The 21,102-nt window shown below is 38.5% G+C and overlaps 1 protein-coding gene across 3 annotated transcripts in view; it reads right to left on the bottom strand.

The window, feature by feature from the left end:
* Positions 1-5,642: 5,642 nt before the first annotated feature.
* The window catches only part of LOC5579871 (autophagy-related protein 13 homolog), a 128,052-nt gene continuing 112,592 nt past the window's right edge, over positions 5,643-21,102 (bottom strand). For 2 of the 3 annotated variants that reach the window (XM_001664283.2, XM_021839846.1), the window contains exons 4-5: positions 14,475-15,006; positions 5,779-7,601 (exon numbers count right to left, since the gene is read on the bottom strand). In XM_001664283.2, coding sequence (XP_001664333.1) covers positions 7,305-7,601; positions 14,475-15,006 — 829 coding nt within the window. In that variant the 3' untranslated portion in view covers positions 5,779-7,304. Of the gene's footprint in view, positions 7,602-14,474; positions 15,007-21,102 lie in introns of all 3 variants that reach the window. The other variant, XM_021839845.1, reaches the window with a different exon arrangement.

Here is a 21,102-nt window from a genome sequence, read left to right as displayed (position 1 = left end):
CATGTTTGTCAGGAAAGATCGAAAGTACACAACAAAAGATAACTAGCGATTTTCCCCAAGCCTGCCTTGATTGTTGTTGGCAAGCTGGAGTTATCTTGCAGTTCAAACAAACTTTGTTCTATATTTCGTGTGTAGTATCTGTGCCTCCCTCCCAGGGTCAAACCATTCTTCTTCTTCTGTCGGGTGTGGGATCACTGCGTCCATTTTTTAGGACTATTGTGATATACCCTATTACTCTATGTACACAATGTTTTCCAGTAGCAAATGTGCCTCCGGAATACTTTGCGCATTTGACTGAACTTTGAACCATCTGCCATTGATGGGCAGAAGTCCTAGGTTGCAGTGTTGTAGTTCCCCCAATCTGGCGTGATCAGCCTAATAAAGCTAACCACCTCCCTGGGGGATGCGTTCCAAATATCAGCTGGCTGTAAGTAGTGCTTGCCAAATATTTTGAACCTACGATGGATGTGTGCACTGCAAGAGCAGAGAAGGTGTTGTGAGGTTTCGTCCGTCTCGTCACAGAAACGGCAATTTGTGTTTTGGACGACACCGATCTTGTATAAGTGGTATCTGCTTGGGCAGTGACCAGTTATTAGACCGATGTATGTTCTGAGATCCCTTTTGTTGAGACCTATAAGTTTTTGTGTTTGTGTCGTGTTTATTGTTACGAACCTTTTGGACTGATTCGCATTGGAAACTGTATTCCAATTTGATTGAATTTGACCGAACAACCAGTTGTTCAATTCCGTGTTTAGTGCAGAGTTTGAAATGCCAAGGAATGGCTCTGGACCAATGAACATATTGGTTGATCCATTCCTTGCTAGCTGATCGGCAATTTCGTTACCCTCTAGACCCGTATGTCCTGGGATCCAATATAGTTTAACTCGATTGCGTTCAGCTAGGGATTTCAGTGCAAGAATGCATTCCCACACAAGTTTTGAGTTACAAGTGAAAGCCTTCAAAGATTGAAGCGCTGCTTGACTATCAGAGAAAATACAGATGGTGGCATGTCTGTAATTTCTTTTCAGACACAGCTGCGCACATTCCTTGATTGCATAGACTTCTGCTTGAAATACTGTAGGCCACTGTCCAAGAGAGACAGAGATTTTGGTTTTCGGTCCGTATACTCCAGACCCTGTCAAATTATTCATTTTTGAACCATCTGTGTAGAATTTAATAGATCCCGGTGAAATGGTGGGTCCACCTCCTTCCCATTCCTCACGAGAAGGAAAGACCACCGTGAATGGCGAGTCATAGTTTACCACTTTTTCCATCCAGTCACTACATTTTTCAACAATAGGATTTATCGAAAATTCGTTTAATATACTGAGGTGACCTGTTAAGTCCCCTGACAGTAAGACTGTTGATCGTTTTAGCCGAAGAGCACTTTTCTCAGCATCCAGCTTTATGAATTGATCCAGCCGGGGCAGATTGAGTATAGCATCTAGGGCAAACGAGGGGGTACTACGAACTGCACCGGTTATGGCAATACAGGCAGTACGTTGAATTTTGTTCAGCTTAGCTCTAGCCGTAGCTTCCTTTGTCTTAGGCCACCAAACAAGGGACGCATAGGATATTCTAGGCCGAACGATTGTTTTATAGATCCACATGATCATACTGGGTTTTAGACCCCATGTTTTACCACAGGTCTTTGAGCAAACCCAGAGTGAATTGAGACCTTTATTTGTGATTGTTTGAAGATGGGTGTTCCAATTTAGTTTTGCGTCAAGTGTGATGCCAAGATACTTGACCTCATTTGAGTAAACTAATTGTATTTGGTTCAAGAAAAGAGGGTGGAGTTGTACCTTTCGTCTTTTTGTGAACGGTACAATTGTTGTTTTTGAAGGGTTTATTCCTAGTTTCTCTTTTTGACACCAGGAGAGTGTGTGATTGAGAGCAATTTGCATCCTTGATGAAATAACGCTGTCAAATTTGCCTCGTACAATAATGACTACGTCATCTGCGTATCCAACAACTTCAAAACCCCTTCTTTCTAAGCTATCTAGCAGTTCGTCCACTACTAATGACCACAATAAGGGAGAGAGTACTCCCCCTTGAGGGCATCCCCTTGTAGCCATTACAGTAATGCGCGAATCACTCAGCTCAGATGAGATCTGTCGATTTGCTAGCATAGCATGTACCCAGGTTGCAATGCATGGGTCGAAGTTTCTCCTCAACATTGCCGAACCTATAGACGAATAAGAAGCGTTATCGAACGCGCCCTCAATATCAAGAAATGCTATAAGAGCGATTTCTTTTGCATTAAAGGTTTTCTCGATCTTGTTCACTAGCGTGTGCAGTGCTGAGACCGTTGATTTTCCGCTTTGATAAGCAAATTGGGATTTAGAAAGAGGCATAGTTTTCATAAATTTAGAATCTATATACTCGCATAATACCTTCTCCATGATTTTAAGCATTACCGAGGATAGGCTTATCGGTCGGAATGCTTTAGGGTTGGTTTTGTCCTTTTTTCCTGATTTTGGAATAAAGACAACTCGAACTTGACGCCAATCATTTGGAATGTGTCCCAGAACTAAACTTGCCTTAAAAATCTCTACCATGTGTGGAATCAGTGTCTCTTCCTCTTTTTGGATAAGCGCTGGGAAGATTCCATCCATGCCAGCAGATTTGAATGGCTCGAAAGATCTCACTGCCCTAACAACCCTATCGCGAGTAAAAGCTTCTTTGGCAACCTTTATTGCGTCCCTTTTTGCTCCTGAGTCCCCTGATAGGAACCCGTGTGGAACTGAGACGTCAAGTCTGGCACCTTCAGCATTTAGACTCGTTTGTGGGATTGAATCAGGAAAGTGAACTCTTAGCATTTCACTCAGTGTTTCACGAGGTTCCACAGTGAGTGAACCGTCAGTCCTTTGAAGACTTCCCAAACCATTGGAGTGATCCTTCGAAAGAGTTTTATGAAGTCGAGCAGCTACGGGAGTTTTCTCAATGCTTTCACACATGAGAACCCATGATTTCCGTTTTGCTCGTCTCATTTCTTTGTTATACTCTGTCAGAGCCTTTCGGTATAGACTCCAATCAGAAGTGCGTTTGGCTCGGTTGAATTCCTTCCGAGCAGTTTTTCTGAGTTTATCAAGGTTGAAATTCCACCATGGAACATCTCTGTTCGAACTTACTGTTTTGATCGGACAGCTCTCTTGATAAGCATTTAGAATTTTGTTTTTAATAGAATCCGAAGCTGCTTCTAACTGTATAATAGTCTGAATATTCGGCTCTATTATATAGTCTTCAGAACGGAGAATAGCTGAGTAGGTTTCCCAATCAGTTTTCTTGGGATCTTTAAACGACTTTTGAATCATTAGACCCCCTTCCCACTCGAAGACTATATGTTTATGGTCTGACATAGATATTTCATTAGAAACATGCCAGTTTTTTATTTTATCCGAGATGGATTGACTGCATAAAGTCAGATCAAGGACTTCTTGTCGTAAAATGTTTTCAAATGTAGGCTTATCACCGACATTGCATATGTCAATATTTTTGGAGGAAAGAAACTGCAAAAGATGCTCACCTCTGATATTTGAGTTTGTACTTCCCCATACAAGGTGATGAGCATTGGCGTCACAACCGATGACGAAGGGGATGTTGTGTTTTTGACTGTAGCTACTGGGTCAAACCATAGCTACTACTGCAATAAAGAAGGCTGTATATTGCAATTTCAGAGATAGTTTTCCATTCTACAGTTGAAGTGAAAGCTACCGCAACTGTCACATTACTGATTTTCACAAAGCATCATCGATCGGCTGCGATGATACCTTGGAAACCACGCTAATAATTGTTGTTTTCTGCTGTTTTTCAAAACTTTGGACTCTACTTCTTCTTCTTCTTTTCTGGCGTTACTTCCCTACTGGGACAGAGCCTGCTTCTCAGCTTAGTGTTCTTATGAGCATTTCCACAGTTATTAACTGAGAGCTTACTATGCCAATGACCATTTTTGCATGCGTATATCGTGTGGCAGGTACGAAGATACTTTATGCCCTGGGAAGTCGAGAAAATTTCCAACCCGGAAAAGATCCTCGACAGGTGGGATTCGAACCGACGACCCTCAGCTTGGTCTTGCTGAATAGCTGCGCGTTTACCGCTACGGCTATCTGGGCCCCATTGGACTCTACTTGTATACTTTGATTAGATGGTTTTGTTCAATGATACAATGATTTTCAAGCCTGCGGTAGAACTTTGACAGCTGCGGTAGAACTTGGCGGCTACCGCAGAAACGAAAATTTTCAAAATAACAGCAATACTAAAATCGACATCTCTATAAAATTTTGTTTAATTTTTTGCATGAGCGGTTATTGGAACACATAAAAATACCTAGTGATTCAATAACCGCTCACAAGGTTTTGTGTTTTCAATATAAAGAATTGAAAGTTGTTAAGGTGAAACAGTTTGGAATCAACTTCTAAGATTGCACTGAAACTTCAAAGGCACAAATCTCGCGAAGAAAGCATCCCATAACAGTGCACTTTTTATTTTGGCTTTGTGCACTAGCAGAAAGCTTAAAATAAGAAGCTCAGGAACATTTGCCAACTATTCCTCCAGTTTTGTGCCTTTGAAAACGTGAGTAGATGGAGAAGTCGGCCATTGTGCCGGCCATCTTTGCATTCTGAGATGTTTCACCTTAATAAGCTGGAATATATACGTGCGGAAAATGTTGGTTTTTGACAAGAAAAATCAATTTTTACACTAGTGAGCGGAAATAGGGGCATGAGCCGATACTAGTGCTCTGATGGTACAATAAATTTTAGAAAACACCATGACAAAAAGAACAAAGTTAGTTACATATACAACATAATTGAATTCTTTTTAGATTTATTTTTTTGCTTGAGTACCTACAGTAGTGTTCAAAATAATAGTAGTGAAGGCATTTTTTCATACAAAAAGCTCAACTTTGTCATGCTGTAACTTTGGTTCCATATGAGCAATCGGCATGATATTTTGGCAGTGAATTACAAATATACTCAATTTAATTATCACACAATTTGAAAGTTTTCACACTACCAGTTAAAACGTTAAGCACTAGGTGAAATAGCTCATAATAATAGCAGTTTTAATAATTTTAATATTTGCTATATTTTGAGTTTTTGAATTTTTCTTCTTTCATCATTTGAACCACTTCCACCCAAGCTAAAAATGTATGAACAAGCCAATTTTTTACCAAATTGTTGCTGAACAAAAATTTACAAAAGAAAAACTACTATTATTCTGAGCGATTTTACCTTTTTAAACGGTAGTGTGAAAATTTCCAAATTTTGTAATAATAAAATTGAGTATATCTGTAGTTCTCTGCAAAAAAAATCATGCTGATTGCTCGTATGGAAATAAGGTTACTGCATGACAAAGTTGAGCATTTTGTATGAAAATCGGCTTTGACTACTGTTATTCTGAACACAACTGTACATTGGGCTCAGTAGAAGAAGCCTTACTGCTGCACAAACCAAAACCAAGATATGATCAACCAGCAGAGTGGTAATCTTTTTCATAACGAAAAATTGTTTACCAACAAAATAAATCAATCGCAAATTATATAAACCTTATCACTCGGGACGGCACTTTGCTGGGATTGGTCAGGGGCATGACTTTCTTTCTCTCATAAACATCATATAATAAAAAAAAAACGACGGAGATTTGTTTTATGTTTGAATAAACCAAAAAATGTTTATTTTGTGTGTTGTTTTTGAAAAAAGGTATCATTATTTTTTCGTCTTGAAATATCAGCTTGTTTGCTACGGAGTTGGGTTTTAATGACAATTTCATTCCTGAATTACACAATAAACAATCTGCTTTTATTCAATTCTGTCCGGGTGTGATTGGTACGGGAAACAAAAACCTATGAAATTACTCTGATGGATAAATGTTTGCGATTTTCGATTTTAGATTGGATGATCTCTACATGTATATGTTTCAATATGCGACTAAACGATACTCGCTCTCGCTACTGATGATTATAAAGCACTATATCCTGCGCCGTTCTGTTGCAGGTCTTTCGTTTTAGATAATTTCTGAATAGAATAGTATGGTGACATAAATTGTCATATTACCGTTGAGCTATGCGACAAATAAATTTCGAATCTTCAGTGAGCAACAGTGCATTAACAATCGTTTCCATTTGATCGGTGGCCATGACCTCTACTAGCGGTCGATGGTTTGCTGCCGATCATCTGAATCGTAGTATAAATGGTTTGATTAATTCTCCCTCGATCGTTCTTCTAGAGGTTTGGAAAGAAACTGAATTTTATCGATAAATGGAAACTTTTACATTCAGTCTTTGAATGGAGTGAGGATTATAAGATAATGAGACTGTGCTAAGTGCAAATTTTGGTTGATGGACATAGAAAAGAATAGATTTAGGCGGCTAAAGAAAAGGGTTTAAAAAACAATGGCTGTAAAGCGATTAAGCCCTGCTTATTTGCTACTTTTACTTGTTTGATTATAAAATAAAGTTAAGATTTAAAATATGCTCTGCGTCTTATAAAACATCAAATAACTGATTCTTTAGGCTTAAGCTTACATTTGATTACGAAGAGCAGCATCGACTAATTCTTTTGTAGAGTCTTTCAAGTAACGGTTTGGAACAGACGCCGAATTGGCAAAGAAGTCATCAGATGCTAAATCTGCCAACCAGCATCAGCGAAACTGAAATTTGAATCGTCAACGATGAATCGACAAACGAGTGAATCGAATATGCTCTCGGGTTTGCTTTACTATTTACAGCTATGACTCAGAGAAAATGTTAAGAAAGGTTCTAATTACTCAATATTTTAAGGACAATGAAAACAGAGTAAAAGGCCAATTCTAGAATGAAGTAAAGCAATGAAGATAAGGAACTTTGTTTCTTTTCTCTTAAATATTGTGTACTATCTTTTGTAAATCCTTTCTTTCGTTTTCCCTCGCATGATCCACGTCCCACGTCTTTCTAACGAATAAAAAGCCCTCTCCAAAGTATTTACAGCATTTAGTAACTCTTCTCGCTCTCCCTACGCTATCTACTCCCCTCGATCGGTTAACTATAATACACAATTTACCTGTCCCAAAAACTGAAAATGATATAATTGTCCTTATCATATTTTAGCCGCTAAGCTACCGTATCTCCTAAGCCTACGAAAAAATCAAGTTAAAAATAAAAAATGGTTTATAGATGAATATCATCAATCAGACTGTTCTCTCTTAAACGACTAAGAAAAACTGCAATAATATACCCGCCCCACTGCACTAGAATCAACAGGTCAACAACGTCTCTCGCGAGACCCGGAACGAAGAAGAAGCTCTGCTGGTCCGTTCCGAGGCTTTTAGCTGTTGGAATTGCTGTCCACCGTCTGGCAGAGGGACGTCACCAGCGTTTCGAACTCCGGCAAACTGGTTTCGAACTGTTCCAGCTGTCGCGTCACGTCGTCGATGTCTTCATCCTCATCGGCACCGGCCAATATCCGGCCACCGTCGTCGGCATTCGGGGCCTCTTCGTCGTCGACGTTGGAAATCACGTTCGACAGCTGGTTGAACTCCTGCAGGGGCGGTGGGTTGGAGCAGTCGCGTAAGAACTTGGCCAGGTCACCGATGGGCGAGTTGGATGCGGCGAAGGGGAAGTGCTGCAATGGGAAGGGGAGAAAAGAAATAATGAAGGTTGGTTGACAGAAATGAATAGCAATGTGTTCTTGGTAATCTAGGGAACAGGGCTTTTATTCATAGTAATTCAGAATTGTTTAGAACAATGAATACTAGTTTTAACTGTCTTCAACCTAAGGCTGTGTAAACTGAACATTACTAACAACGTACCCACGGTACACCCATACTGAAGAAATTGAAGTTATGTAATTCATAACACGCTGTTCCAATCCGCATGGTTATTAAACTAATTAACTCATTACGCGTGATAAAATTGGATAAATTATGGACGAAATTATGAAAAAAATCCACGTGCCCGGCTCCAATCCCAGCCATGGATTTTTTTCATAATTTCACCTATAATTTATCCATCTTAATGAGTTAGCTGATAAACTTTTTATACGACACGTATGATTTCCATAACTCGCATATGAAAAGCATACGAATCAGATTCAAGAATGATACGAGGCCCTATAAAATTTCATACAATGTGCTAATGAAATTCAAAGCAAGCCTTGTTCGAAAAATATCATACGTTTTTCTTATGAATCGAGCTTGGTCAATTTTCATAATGAATCAAAATGGCGTTTGAACAGAAGAAACTCGCGAATTTTTGAAAGCTTGCGAGAACGTCGACTAGTTAGAGGTAAAAGTAAGTGAATTATATTCAAATTTATTTAACTACTATTCATAAACTTACGTAGCTTGGCAGAAGATGAAACATGCAAAGCATTGCATCGTACAATCGGAACAGAATGCATAATTCCATTCCAGGTCATTTTGAGTCTACTATGGTGGCCCAGTGAAGATTTTTTCATTTAACGTAATCGTTACTCGGACTGTAGTAGAAATCGCACTCCGTAGCAGTAATAATACGCCAAAACGACTAATAATAAATAAGCTTTGTACAGCATTTTTTTAAATCCTTTATTAAGGTGAATTTTAAAATAAGACTAGTTTATTACTAGTTTATTAGTTCAGAAAGAGTGCTTAAGTTTTTCAATAGATTCTAATTTTATGGTCTTTACACTAGCTGAAGAATCTCTTTTACGTATTTGAACTTCCTGAACAGAATCGGGATAAAGAGATAAGATAAACAATTCTTCATAAGCCGAAGACTGACTTTGATTTATCAAACCATTCCAAAAATAGTCAATCTTCGAGCTGTTCAGTGAAACATCTGTAAGTGAATTAAAAGTACTATACTATTTCTTTTCAACAAGAAGACTGTCTTCATGGTTGTATATTATACTCGATTCAATGTCCTGTGAGCCCGATCGTAATCCGTATTAAGGTACTTGTTGTTAATTAGATAGCCGTTGTTATTAGGAAACCCGAGAATCTCCTGTATTTCCTCTACCGTAAGGATACTACTGTGGTAAACTATTAAGGCAATTGATTCAATTCTAGCGATAGATAAAAATGACGATGTTTGCTGTCATTATCAGGGATGACGCAGAGATAGAGAAAGATAGCTATTAGAAGAATGTCACAAATATGAGGAGGGGAGGACGGGACTAGGATTTAACCACCGACTTTCTGCTTTTGACGTAGAAGCGATAGCCTATAGACTACCAATCCCGGCTTCTATCAGAAATTTGCATAGGATTATGTTAGAATCTTGTCTAGTATTAATTGAAAATCCTTTTTAGGGTTTTCCAAGAATGAAATCATTCCAGTGAAGAATTCTGTGAACATTGTCCTTAGAATTCAGTCAGACTCACAATCAAAACACATTTTCAATCCTGTCCCAGAATCTACAGAAGTGATTAGAATAATCTATGAAATTCATTAAGGATTGTTTGACAACTTTTCCAAATATCCCGGATTTGATGATAATCATAGCTAGTATTATGTGGAAGTACTTCACTGGGAACCAACAAGATCATAGTGTCGCGGAAACAAGTTGAATATACGGGAATCCGTCAAAGGTAGAATCCTCGAAGGATCATAACCAGACACAACAAGATGTAAACAATCACCAAGGGTAAAAAACAATACTTTTGGGCATCAATCTGGGCTTCCAGAGGACCAATTTCTCTCTTAACCTCCAAAGGTCCAAGGCAGTTCTGGATCTTCAAAAGACCAGACTATTTGTCCAAAGGGACAGAGAAGCTCTAGGCTATCAAATGACCTAAAAGACTCTGAAAGTCCAAAATCATTCCGGGCCTCGAATGAACCAGAATGCTTAAAGGCTGGAAACCACCTGGGCTTCGTAAGAACCAGAAAGTAACTGAACCAAACAGAAATCCTTTCGGCCAACAAAGGACTAGTTAAATTCAAAAAACATCTAACAATTATGAGTGATCAACTAGACCAAGCATGCAAAATTGCATAAAATATAAATGGACAAATTATTTGTGCATATGATACTAGTTGTGCAATCAAGGAAGAATTCTCAAATAGAGATGTTCCATGATAGAATAAATCTTTAGAAAACTAAAGGAAAAAATCTCTGCAGCTTTTATGGGCAATGGGACCAATACAAAAAGGCCCTTGCAACGTACAACCAAGAAATAAGAAAATCTCCTAGAAAAACCTGGAGGTTCTACTGTGAAAGCATAGAAAAAACTGATGTATACAAATTACAGAAGGTTGTTTCTAAATACCAAACTTTACACAAGTAACCGGGCTAGTGGCCAATTCGCCTTTTAGGGTTTATAGCTAGCCTATGTCCTCAAAGAGGTGTATTGTCTCCTTTGTTATGGTTGATTGTGGTGAAATGATCTTCTTATTGAACTACAGTCATCTCTCCCTTACTCGATATTGAAGGGACCATCGAGTTAGGGAGGTATCGAGTTACAGAACACAAAACCAATGCAACTGCGATCAAAGGGACTATCGAGTTAGCCATGAAAACCAACTTTTACTATGGTTCTCTAACTCGATATCGAGATACGGAATATCGAGTAAGGGAGAGTTAACTGTAGTAGAAAAACGTTTTGAAGTTATTGGGTTTGTACTGCCGTGAATCGCAAGTCAATCCCATCTGTAAAAAGTAGGCATTGAGAAAATGGGCTGTGACGTTTCCAAACTTGTTTTCCATACGATTATTCAAAAATTTCCAGAGAATTGGAGCATGATCAAAACTTAATAAAACTTTCAGAATTTGCTTTTCACTACGATATTTTTCCGAGAAAAATAATCAAAAGACGATTAATTTTTGTGTTTCACGGTGCGGTAATCTGTAGCGGGACTGATATGCGGTTACTTTTCATTATGGGACAATTTGACTTGCTGTTTTTTCCTAATTTTTCTGAACAAAACAATTTATCTCATTAGTGCAGCTGAAAAAGCATTGGAAGATATGTTGAAAACTGAGCTCAACTCGAAAATGCAGATGGGACTGACTTGCAATTCACGGCAGTGTAGATGATATGGTAATAATGATTCGTGGAAAGTTGAATAATATAATCACAGACAGAAAGCAATCAGTATTGAACTATACTTGGGCTCATCGGTGCCACTTAAAGCTGGTAATATACACAAATGCTCTATGGGTGATTAAAAGATTGTTTGGTAAACAAATGTGGACTCAAACACAAAATGAGGCATTGGATCTATACGGTTATAGTAGGACCCAGAATAGTTTATGGTCCATTAGTTTGATGGACAATAACAAAACAACATATAGCCCCAAAAAAAAAACCTTAGAAAGTTGCAACGCTTAGAAATGCACGGTACACAATTTAAGGGCTTGAAGGCAGCTCTTTATACATCAGTATTTACAGATGTAAGCTGAAAAGAGTGCTGTAAGCCTGAAAAGAACTGATACATTTGTAGAAGACAATATTTTCGGGCATCTCAATATACTGAAAGATTTTCCAATTAATCCATTGGTAGTAATGAAATGACTGGATGGAAAATGGGATGAACTTAGATATGCCATATAAAGTGATTTAAGGTGAAACATCTCGGAATCCAAAAATGGCCGTCACAACGGCCGACTTGCCCCTACTCGCGTTTTCAAAGGCACTAAACTGGAGAAATAATAGGCGGTAGGTTGTAATTTTAAACTTTCTGCTTGTGCACAGAACCAAAATAAAAAGGCACTGTTGTTAGATGCTTCTTTCGCGAGATTGATGCCATTGAAGGTTTAGTGCAATTTTGGAAGTTGGATTCAAATCTGTTTCGCCTTAAACAAACCGCTAAGTATGGGAATCGGAGGGTCTAAATATATCACCAGCATCGATTATTTTCTGAAACGATGGTTCAAAAAAGAATGAGAGCAGTGGGAAGATGGACCACTGTTTTCCTTACAGAAATTTTAGTCATTCAGGAATGTGCATCTTTATGTGAGAAGGAAATACCTACAGGCATGCACGGATTTGCATATTTTCAGATAGCCAATCATTCACAAGCCAATCAAAACAGGTATAGGAATGCATAACACTGCTAAAGCAATTGGCCGTTAAAACCCAAATTAATTTATACTGGGTACCAGGCCATTGTGGAATGGAAGGTAATGAAAAAGCTGAATTACTTGCAAGGAAAGGATCAAGTGTCCAGTTCATAGAACCAGAACCTTTTTGCGGTGTATCTAAATGTGTAATTCAAATGCAATTGAAGCAACGGTTGGATCAAATGATACAGTCAAACCTAATTACAACATAGAGCTTAAGGCATTCTAAAATGTTGATATGTAACTCCAAATAAAAAAAGTTACGGAAAAAACGTTGAATCATTCACGAAATCAAGTATATTTAGAAGATTAAAAAAATATAACGTGAACAATCTTCAAAATAAAATTGTTTAAAATTGAATAATCTGAAGTTGTCATAATCAGCCTTGGAGTGTTCAAATATCATGCTGGTATAACAGCAAAAGGGCTGGATATAAAAAGGGTCTTCTCATAATCCCAGAAAACCGAATATTGAGATAGACGTTGTCTCAAAATAAAAGATGGGGACCGTTCCCCGAACTCGGAAGGCATAACAATTGTTTTGACTTGAGGTCACGTGATTAATGGAACGTGCAAAGCTGACGCACTCAAAACTGTGATAAAAAACGACTTTGTTATTCACCAACCCAACGTTACCATAGGACAATCTACCAATGACTCACATCCAAATTTACCGCAGGCATCGAAAACATCAACAAAGCCGACTTCCTCCAGTGAACAAACTGTACTGTCGGCACCAAAGATGCATGCATAATATCCTAAACCGAACGTTGATTCAGCGCTAAATTCCCAGTACGAACTGGATGTTTGGGATTTTTCTAAACCGAATAAACAAAAACCGGTTTCGGTCCGAATCTCGGTCGATTTGAACATACCTAGGTGTAGGTTTGTTCGATCAATCAGCAGCCGTATGGTGTTAAATGAAGCCTGGCATTGTTCTTTCGTTATCTCGCGAGATACCGACCGACCACTGTGGGTGTCCAAAGCAAAACCAATTTCGTAGATAAAAATTTGTTGACGTGCGCGCACACAGATCTTCTTCTTCTTCTTTATGGCATTACGTCCCCACTGGGACAGAGCCTGCTTCTCAGATTAGTGTTCTTATGAGCACTTCCACAGTTATTAACTGAGAGCTTACTGTGCCAATGACCATTTTTGCATGCGTATATCGTGTGGCAGGTACGAAGATACTCTATGCCCTGGGAAGTCGAGAAAATTTCCAACCCGAAAAGAACCTCGATCACGCACACAGATCTAGTTAGATTGACGTAAGCACAATTTGGAGAAGCGGAGAGATAGCAGAATGGACGATAGTGGGGCTCAATAGGTTTGAGGCAGCTAATCTCTATCTATATCCAGGGCTTTCCCAACCGATGGTCCGCGAACTCCTAGGCGGCCGTGATCGGACCCTTTAAGCTATTTTGAACTAATGTTGTTTTTCTTGCTAGATAAACAAATGTGATTGAATTTTTACCTCGCTTGCATGAAAGCTTTACAGTTGAGTTGCAGTTTTTACATTAGAAATATTTCAAATTGTAACTTATTTTGTTCAACTCAAGTGTGAGCTTGAAACTTACACTAAGATCGTTCAAAGAAGTATGAGTACGAAATTCCTAGCATATTTTGGTTAACCCAGGCAAATTTCACCATTTTCTTGACGATCCTCAAGATTCCTTGAGACGCTGGCAAATTATGAAAGGGATTAGGAATATTTTAAACTCTTCATTTTTTACACTCAAACTATTTACGGAAACCATTCAAATGTATCAACAGGAGATTTAGAGAGATTTTTTGGGGATTACTTTAGCAGTATTTATTGCTTTAAGGTTTGTCTGACGGATCCTATGCGAAAATTTCTGATGGATATCTGACAAAGTTTCCATAGAGTTTCTGGATTTTTTTTCAATTCTATTCAGAACCTAAAACTGGCCCTTCAGAAGCACATTGCATGTTTCTTGAGATATTCATAGAAGTCTCCATAGGTGGACACCCAACAATATATTTATAGAATGTATTGGTGAGATCTTTCCGGATTTCTAGTCCATGGAGATACATGAGGAAATATCTCAAATCTATTTGTAAATCGTTTGGATTTTTTACCGAGGAAATCTTCAACGAACTTGTGCTAAACCAAAATTGTTGCTGGATAAAATTAAATAAATTACTCTTAAACATAATTTACATGAATAAACTGTTATTAAGCAACTCATGTTACTTGGGATAGGAATATCTTTGGAAAATTGCTGGCGGGATTTTTGGTTGAGATTGCCTACGAAATTTTTTGGAGCTTTTAACAAGCTCTTTCTGAAGGTTTTTTATATATATTTTTTGTAAGATCATCGTTAGACTCAATATTAAAATCTAGGTGGATCTCTTCAAAGGATGATAGAAGAAAAGGATTTCAAAGGAGTGTCACAGCTTCACTATTGTTCTAATATTAATGGTAGGTACTCACCAGTTCTTTGAGCAACCGTTCGTTCTCGGCTGCCGTGTCCCGGATGGACCACCGCGACGACCTCCGGAACTCGCCGGTCAACGAGGGCGGTGGCGAACCGGAGTTGGATCCTGTCGTCGTACCGGTGGCTCCTGCTACCACCACCCCGGCAGTGAGGTTCGAGTCGCCGCTCTTGGGTGACTGTGACAACCGGAAGTTCACGGGGGCCGCGACTACCGTCGATTCAAGCGATCCCTTCTGACTGTTCTGGCTGTTGTTGTTCACGTTGTTGAGGTTGTTTGCGTTGGAGGACAAGTTCTCGTCGGATGCCACCGGTCCCGATGGGGCGGTTGGCGAATTGATTGACTGCCGGTCCTCATCGGTGCCACTCTTGAGGGAACTTGTGTCGTCCTTGGGCTTCGGGAGCAACCAATGGAAGGGTGGCGTCTCCTTGAGAATGTAGTCGTCGCCGGTGTACGGAAGCTTGACTCGCGATGGGTCCACGAAGGCACCGCATCGCATCGGTTTGTCCATGTCGATCATTTTCTTTTCACTGAAAGTATAAATGGGGGGGAGGGAAAGGTGAGTATTTGATAAGTGTTTAAGGAGATTAAGTTTGGCGCACGTGTGTGCCTTTTCAAGTGAAAGTAATTAACACGACGAGAGGATGTTTGCGGCTTTTGCAGGGAGAGATAACTTTCAAGCAGAGGTGTAAGGTTCACCGGTCTTTTGAGTGAGCTCGAGGGTAATCCCTGTTCCTAAGAAGCGTGTTCGAGATCGCGAGCTTTTTTTGACGGCTTATTTAGTGTCATTTCAAACATTACATTCATTTGTTAGTCATAGATTTGTTCAATTTATTGGAAAATCTTTCATCTTGACAACACGTCTACCTGAAGGCTTTAAATTAAGAGCTTTTGGCTTATATGGAAATATTACAGAGTTTAGAAGCGATAGAAGGAATCTTATAATTTAGCAAGTATAAAGAAAAATATCTATACTTTTTTTGCAATCCACTACAGATGACTGGTTTTGCCCTTTGGCGGAGAGGCCTATGTCATCTGCAAACAAAGATTTTTGACATCCCTATGTCCCTAAGGTAAGTCAGATTCAGATATAAAAAAATGTACAATATTGGTCCCAGAAATGCTGTAGTTCTGATAATTGACATGAAATGAAGGATTTGGCAGATAACCTAAAATTCTTCTAATAATGTGTGTTGAAAATTTGTTAAAATTTATTCAATATTTATGCTAAACACTGTCGAATGCTTTTTATGTGTCTAAAAGAGAAAGACCAGTTGAATAACTATTCGATTTGTTGGAATTAATCAAATACATTACAAGTACCTAAAAGTTTTTGGTCGAATGTCCATGTTGGAGTTCGAGCTGTTCATTGGCAAGAATTGTTCTTTCGTTGATGTGAACCATCAGTCTGGTTATAATGATTGCAGATCACCAGTACGTCGCAGTACATTTTCAAGACGCATCAAGAGTTTACGAGCTTGCAGGTAATTCAAGGGGTGTTATCGTGTATGCAAACGTTTATGTATCGAAAGGATCAAAGGGAGGATATTATAATATAATTCCGAAATTGATTGTAAAGCATCACTGGGAAATGAAACTGTAAATATTTGATCATATCGTTTTGATACTGATCATTGGCTCCGTTTTCGGCTATTTTGAAGACTGAAGTGATATTTAGAGCAATCAAAACCCTATCAGTCATTGTTAACGAAGCAAACAATCGGCGTAAACAACTCTATCGCTGCCAGAACTCATCAGTTATTAACTCAAATTCCCCAAATCGATAGCCCCCCGTAATTCAATTGTCACTGGAGATCGCTAGTTAGGCGGTGCCATATAATTTGACATTGTTGCCATTGTTGTTTCTGTCCTTTTTCCCTCCTAGGCCGGCGGCGACGCAGATTAATGTATGCGATATGGCGTGACAGGGAACCGCCTCGAGCCGGTTTTCCCGATTCCCATCAGCACTCGGAGAAGAGTGAAATAAACAGGAATCCATCCCTTACGGTCATCCCTCCCCACCCCCCGGACATTTCACCCCCTTTTGTCAATGGCGCAGCACTGCACGAAAACAGCAGTAGCAGCTAGCTAGTAAACAGCGCACCATCATCCAGTTAGAAGCAGTTTGCCAGGTTTGCCCTCCGAAGCGCACGACGCAATTTTCCCCATCCATCAGGTCTCCTGCTTGACCTTGAACGTGAAATTTTGGGAGACCATAACTAACGAACAGCCGGCCGGCGAAGTGGCGTGCGTCCCCCCCCCGGGTAAAAAGTTCCCCCACTTCACCTTTCCGTGCGCGCATTCTCCTCACATCATCACATGTTTGTTTTCGTGTTTTCTTCGAGGGTGTTATCACAAAATGTTAGGCTATAGGTGTAGAGATAGAGGACATCACAGCAGGCCTGGGTGTGAGCAAAGAAACCCGATCTACTTTGCACTCGATTTCTTATTATCAAAAGCGTCCCGATTAGCACCCTTTATCGCAGCAGGCCGTGTGGGGTCGTGTGTAGCCAATTACACAGTGCAACAATAGAAAGTACACAGCCATACTTGCAAAACTGTGTTTGGGGTTTGATTGATTAGTTCGATATTTGAAGTTACTTTCTTTTCAAGTTTTCAGAATGATTTCCCTTCGTATGAGTATATCTTATAAAATATTTGGAATTTCTAAGCCTTCGGAACGCAGTTCTTCGTTCAAAAAGGCACAACTTGTGAATATGTAATGGTGGTATTCTCATAATAAATCTTCGAGCTGCTTAGCGGAATACCTATAAATGAAAGAAAACCCTAAATTAGTACTATACCATTTAAGTCGAGTCTATTACACGACACTGACACACGGTAGTGTAATTAAATGGTATAGTTCTAAATTCGGGTTTTCATCTACCGTAATCCGGGGATCAGCGGAGTAACATTGATCGCAATGACTCATCTCATAACAAAATCGTATCATCATTTATTGATGGAACATTTCCAAATCATGAATGGTGTTTCTCTTTCTCATATTCATAAGCTAATGAAAGTGAAGATTTTTGCAAAAATTGCGTTCACCTTATGCGTAAATTTGTTTAACTTTTCGAAACATTGATTTCAATGGTTTAGGATGACACTACCGAAGATTCATGTCTCACATAAGTTCTGCAAACGATATGAACAAGGGAAATGCGGTTCCCACTAAAAATGGCATCGCCAAAAACGATTCCGTTGTCAAAACTTTGATAAGTATGCTCAATTAGGCAACATTAACGAATTACTGTTAGGAATGTAGAATTCCCTTAGTCAATTGCCTACCTTTAGGCGTATTCAGTGGTTTGAGGAGTTTTTAATTTTAAAATAACTCAAAAAGTAAATGAATTGTAAGCGTTTGGCTTTCATATTCGGCTTCAGGAGCCATGATTTTAGTAAGTAACGACATTTTCAACATTACCGAACGTTGTTTACACAGGTGATCAATGTTACCCCATATCAGCTAAATCAAAAAGTCACTCAAGACATTTTTTTAAACATGCTCAAATCTTTTAATAAACAAAATACAGTATATAGTCACGAGCTATGGGCGGCAGTACTTGTTTTAAAAATATAAAATTGGCAACATTTGCATATTCAAACGAAATATTTAAGAAATATTCAAAAAACAAATGATCAATGTTACCCCGGATTACGGTACTTATCTTATAGGTATTAGATCTCTGCCAAAAACTTCGAATATAAGTAGGATCCTTCATGGTTTTCTAGCGAATTCTCACGAAATTCTGGTGGAAACATGACGAAAGCTTTTTTAGTGAAATTTCTGATACTTATCAGATTGTTTGTGAATTATGATAATGTTTGAGTGACATTCTTAGTAATTTTCTACCAAGATCCTGATCAGACACTAAGCAGATTTCTTTAAAAATCAGCAGTAAATTTCTGGCGAGCTTATTGCAGGGTTTCTTTGGAAATCTAAATGGATACTTTGAGACCCTCGGTAAAGGCTTAAACGATTTATGACGGTGGATTCCTGGCGAGATACTTGATGTTATTTTAAGCGACAGTTCAGCAAAGAGGATTTTTACTGGGTTTTTGGCTGACATCAAACAATAAAATTGAGATGCAAAGCCAGTGATGAACTTTTGGCGAATCGTAGTCGAAACACCAAGTGTCTTCGGAAGAGGACAGATTATTGTCTTAACGAAAGGCTGATTATATTCAAGAATCATACCCACTAATTGCAAGTTTCCGAGGAATGCAACAAACAATTTTAAGAGCTGGAAATTTTGTGTTAAATTATATTGATATATTTTTACTCTAATAAATGGGAAATATCTTTCATTTGTTATTTACACCAGAACTCAGTCTCAAAAATAAAATAAAAAAAACGTCTTAAATTCTGAACATTCACTTTTGAACAGTAATTTCTTCCAAAAAATAATGCTGAAATTTCTTCACAGGTCAATTTCATTGCATTACAAGCCTCCAACAATAAAAATAATTAAAAAAAACCTTAGAAAAGGTGACTATTTTGAATATTAGTTGTGAAAATTGCAAAATGTCCTGATTTTGAATCTCTTTTACATGTGGGTCACCCTAATTACGTAACGATAAGAATGACAATATAACCCTTCTACCAGCAGTTTTAATTATTTACCATAAAAAATATTCAAATCGCTATAACTATTTTGTTCCTCAATATTTCTGCACCATTTTTTATATGTTCTCACCAATCTCTTCTATTCTCAGAATCTGCATAGATATTGATCGTAGATCATCCGGTTTTGAAGATATTCCGAATGTTAGGTAATATGGAGCTTCTTTGAAAAAAAATGGCTTAGTTGTCTTCAAGAAATCTTAAAATTACTAACTTACATCTAAGTATTGTTTCGGAAAGTGAATAACAGAAAACGAGAAAAACAATCTGTAGTCCAAGATATTTAAGTGACTTATGGCTACGCGTCGGTTCCCCAAGAAATTTCAGAAAATATCCGGATCCAGATGATCAATGACTAAAATCGACACAGATTCTATAATTAGAAGTTTTTTGAAAACTTGAATGCCAGAATATTGAAAAACAAGATAGTTATCAAGATGTGAATATTTTTTTTCTCTGGAAAAAATGATGCTGTTAGTAGAGGGGTTGATATTTCTTTCTCTCTTTAACGGCAAATAAGGGACATTTATGACTTCTCTGTGTACTAGATGCAGGAGGGTTATCTTAAATTGGCATTGAAGTCTTGGAAAATCCATGCTATTCCTGAATCCTGACCTGATATTGAAAGGTTGACATGTGACTTTTCGCAGGATACAGATTTGGCTGTGCATCAATTAGACCAATGGTTCCCAACCTTCTACGAGCTTCTCGAAAGGTCACGTTCTACACGTTTAAGAAAGCTGCGACGAAGGGGCCACGTTCTACAAATATCCTGCGGACTCCTAAAATGAATGTTCTCGAAATTGATGTATGTGAAAACCTTCAGAATCCAAAGATCTCATCATGAATCAACAGATATCCTTGGCAGGTACAGGTCAGACTCGATTATCCGGAGTATCGATTTTTTACACTCTGGGTAATCGAATCTTCCGGATAATCGAATCACTAAAAAAATAAGATCCGTGATAAAAGAACTTAAATATTATCTTTTTTTTAAACTTTTGAGGTGGTTGAAAAGCTTGCAACTAAAGCTTCGTCAGAAATTTGCTGAAAATACTCCCCATTGAAGTTTTCTCCGGGTACTCTCGATAGTTGCACCGGAATTCACGAAATTTTCTAAAGATAGGTTATCCTCCATGTATCTCTGCAAGTTGCTTTGAATATTTCAAGAAACTTTTTAATTGCCAAACTTGCTTATCTTTGCAGAAATCATTCAAGAAGAGATAAATTCCCAATGGTTTATGAACATTGCCGTATAGAATCAAGCTGAAAAAATGAAAAGGGTGTAACTCCAAATTTCGAACTAATCTACCAAAACCCAAATAGGTACTGTACTTTCAGGATTTGAAGACAAAATTTTGTTCACATTAGATGAACTCGAAATTGTGTTGCACTGTGTCATGAAAAAAAAGTCGGCTGCGATAGCGACAGAAAAAAACACGGGGGGCGCCGCCATGACCGATATCATTTTAGCAGCTTGTGGCGGCGGCGGCGGCAGACGTTGCAATTATCGTCGGACGTCACGATATGGTGGCTAAATGATGGTGAATGAATTGACACAAAAGTCGTTATCTTTTCGGGGGGAGGGATGCTGAAGTTGTTTGCATGCTCTAACAACGATAGTATGCATGTTTTTTATTTGGTTAGCAAATGATCACGTGATCGATGGCGTCAGTCATGATTGGGCGATGGGTTAACTGAATGATGATTGTTCGGTTTTTATCAGGTTGAGGAATGTGCAGAAGTGAAGCTATGCTTGATTATGAACATTAACAGGAATTAAGATTCATAATCACCTCAAGAAATGTTTCTCCGATTGACTAAACATTTATTCTATAGAAAGCCAGCTGAAACTCTTCCATCAAATCTAAATGCACTACATCTTAGGATTTTCCAAGCATTTCTAGATCATAAATTCTGAATGATTTCTTTAAGAAATTTTATTAGGGTTTGATTCTGAAATTCCGTTGTAATTTAATCGAAGTTCTGTGAAGAGTCA

Source organism: Aedes aegypti, chromosome 2 (genome assembly GCF_002204515.2).
Source record: "Aedes aegypti strain LVP_AGWG chromosome 2, AaegL5.0 Primary Assembly, whole genome shotgun sequence".
Taxonomy (NCBI): domain Eukaryota; kingdom Metazoa; phylum Arthropoda; class Insecta; order Diptera; family Culicidae; genus Aedes; species Aedes aegypti.
Note: the sequence above shows the minus strand (reverse complement) of the source record. Positions and strands in the feature narration are given on the sequence as shown.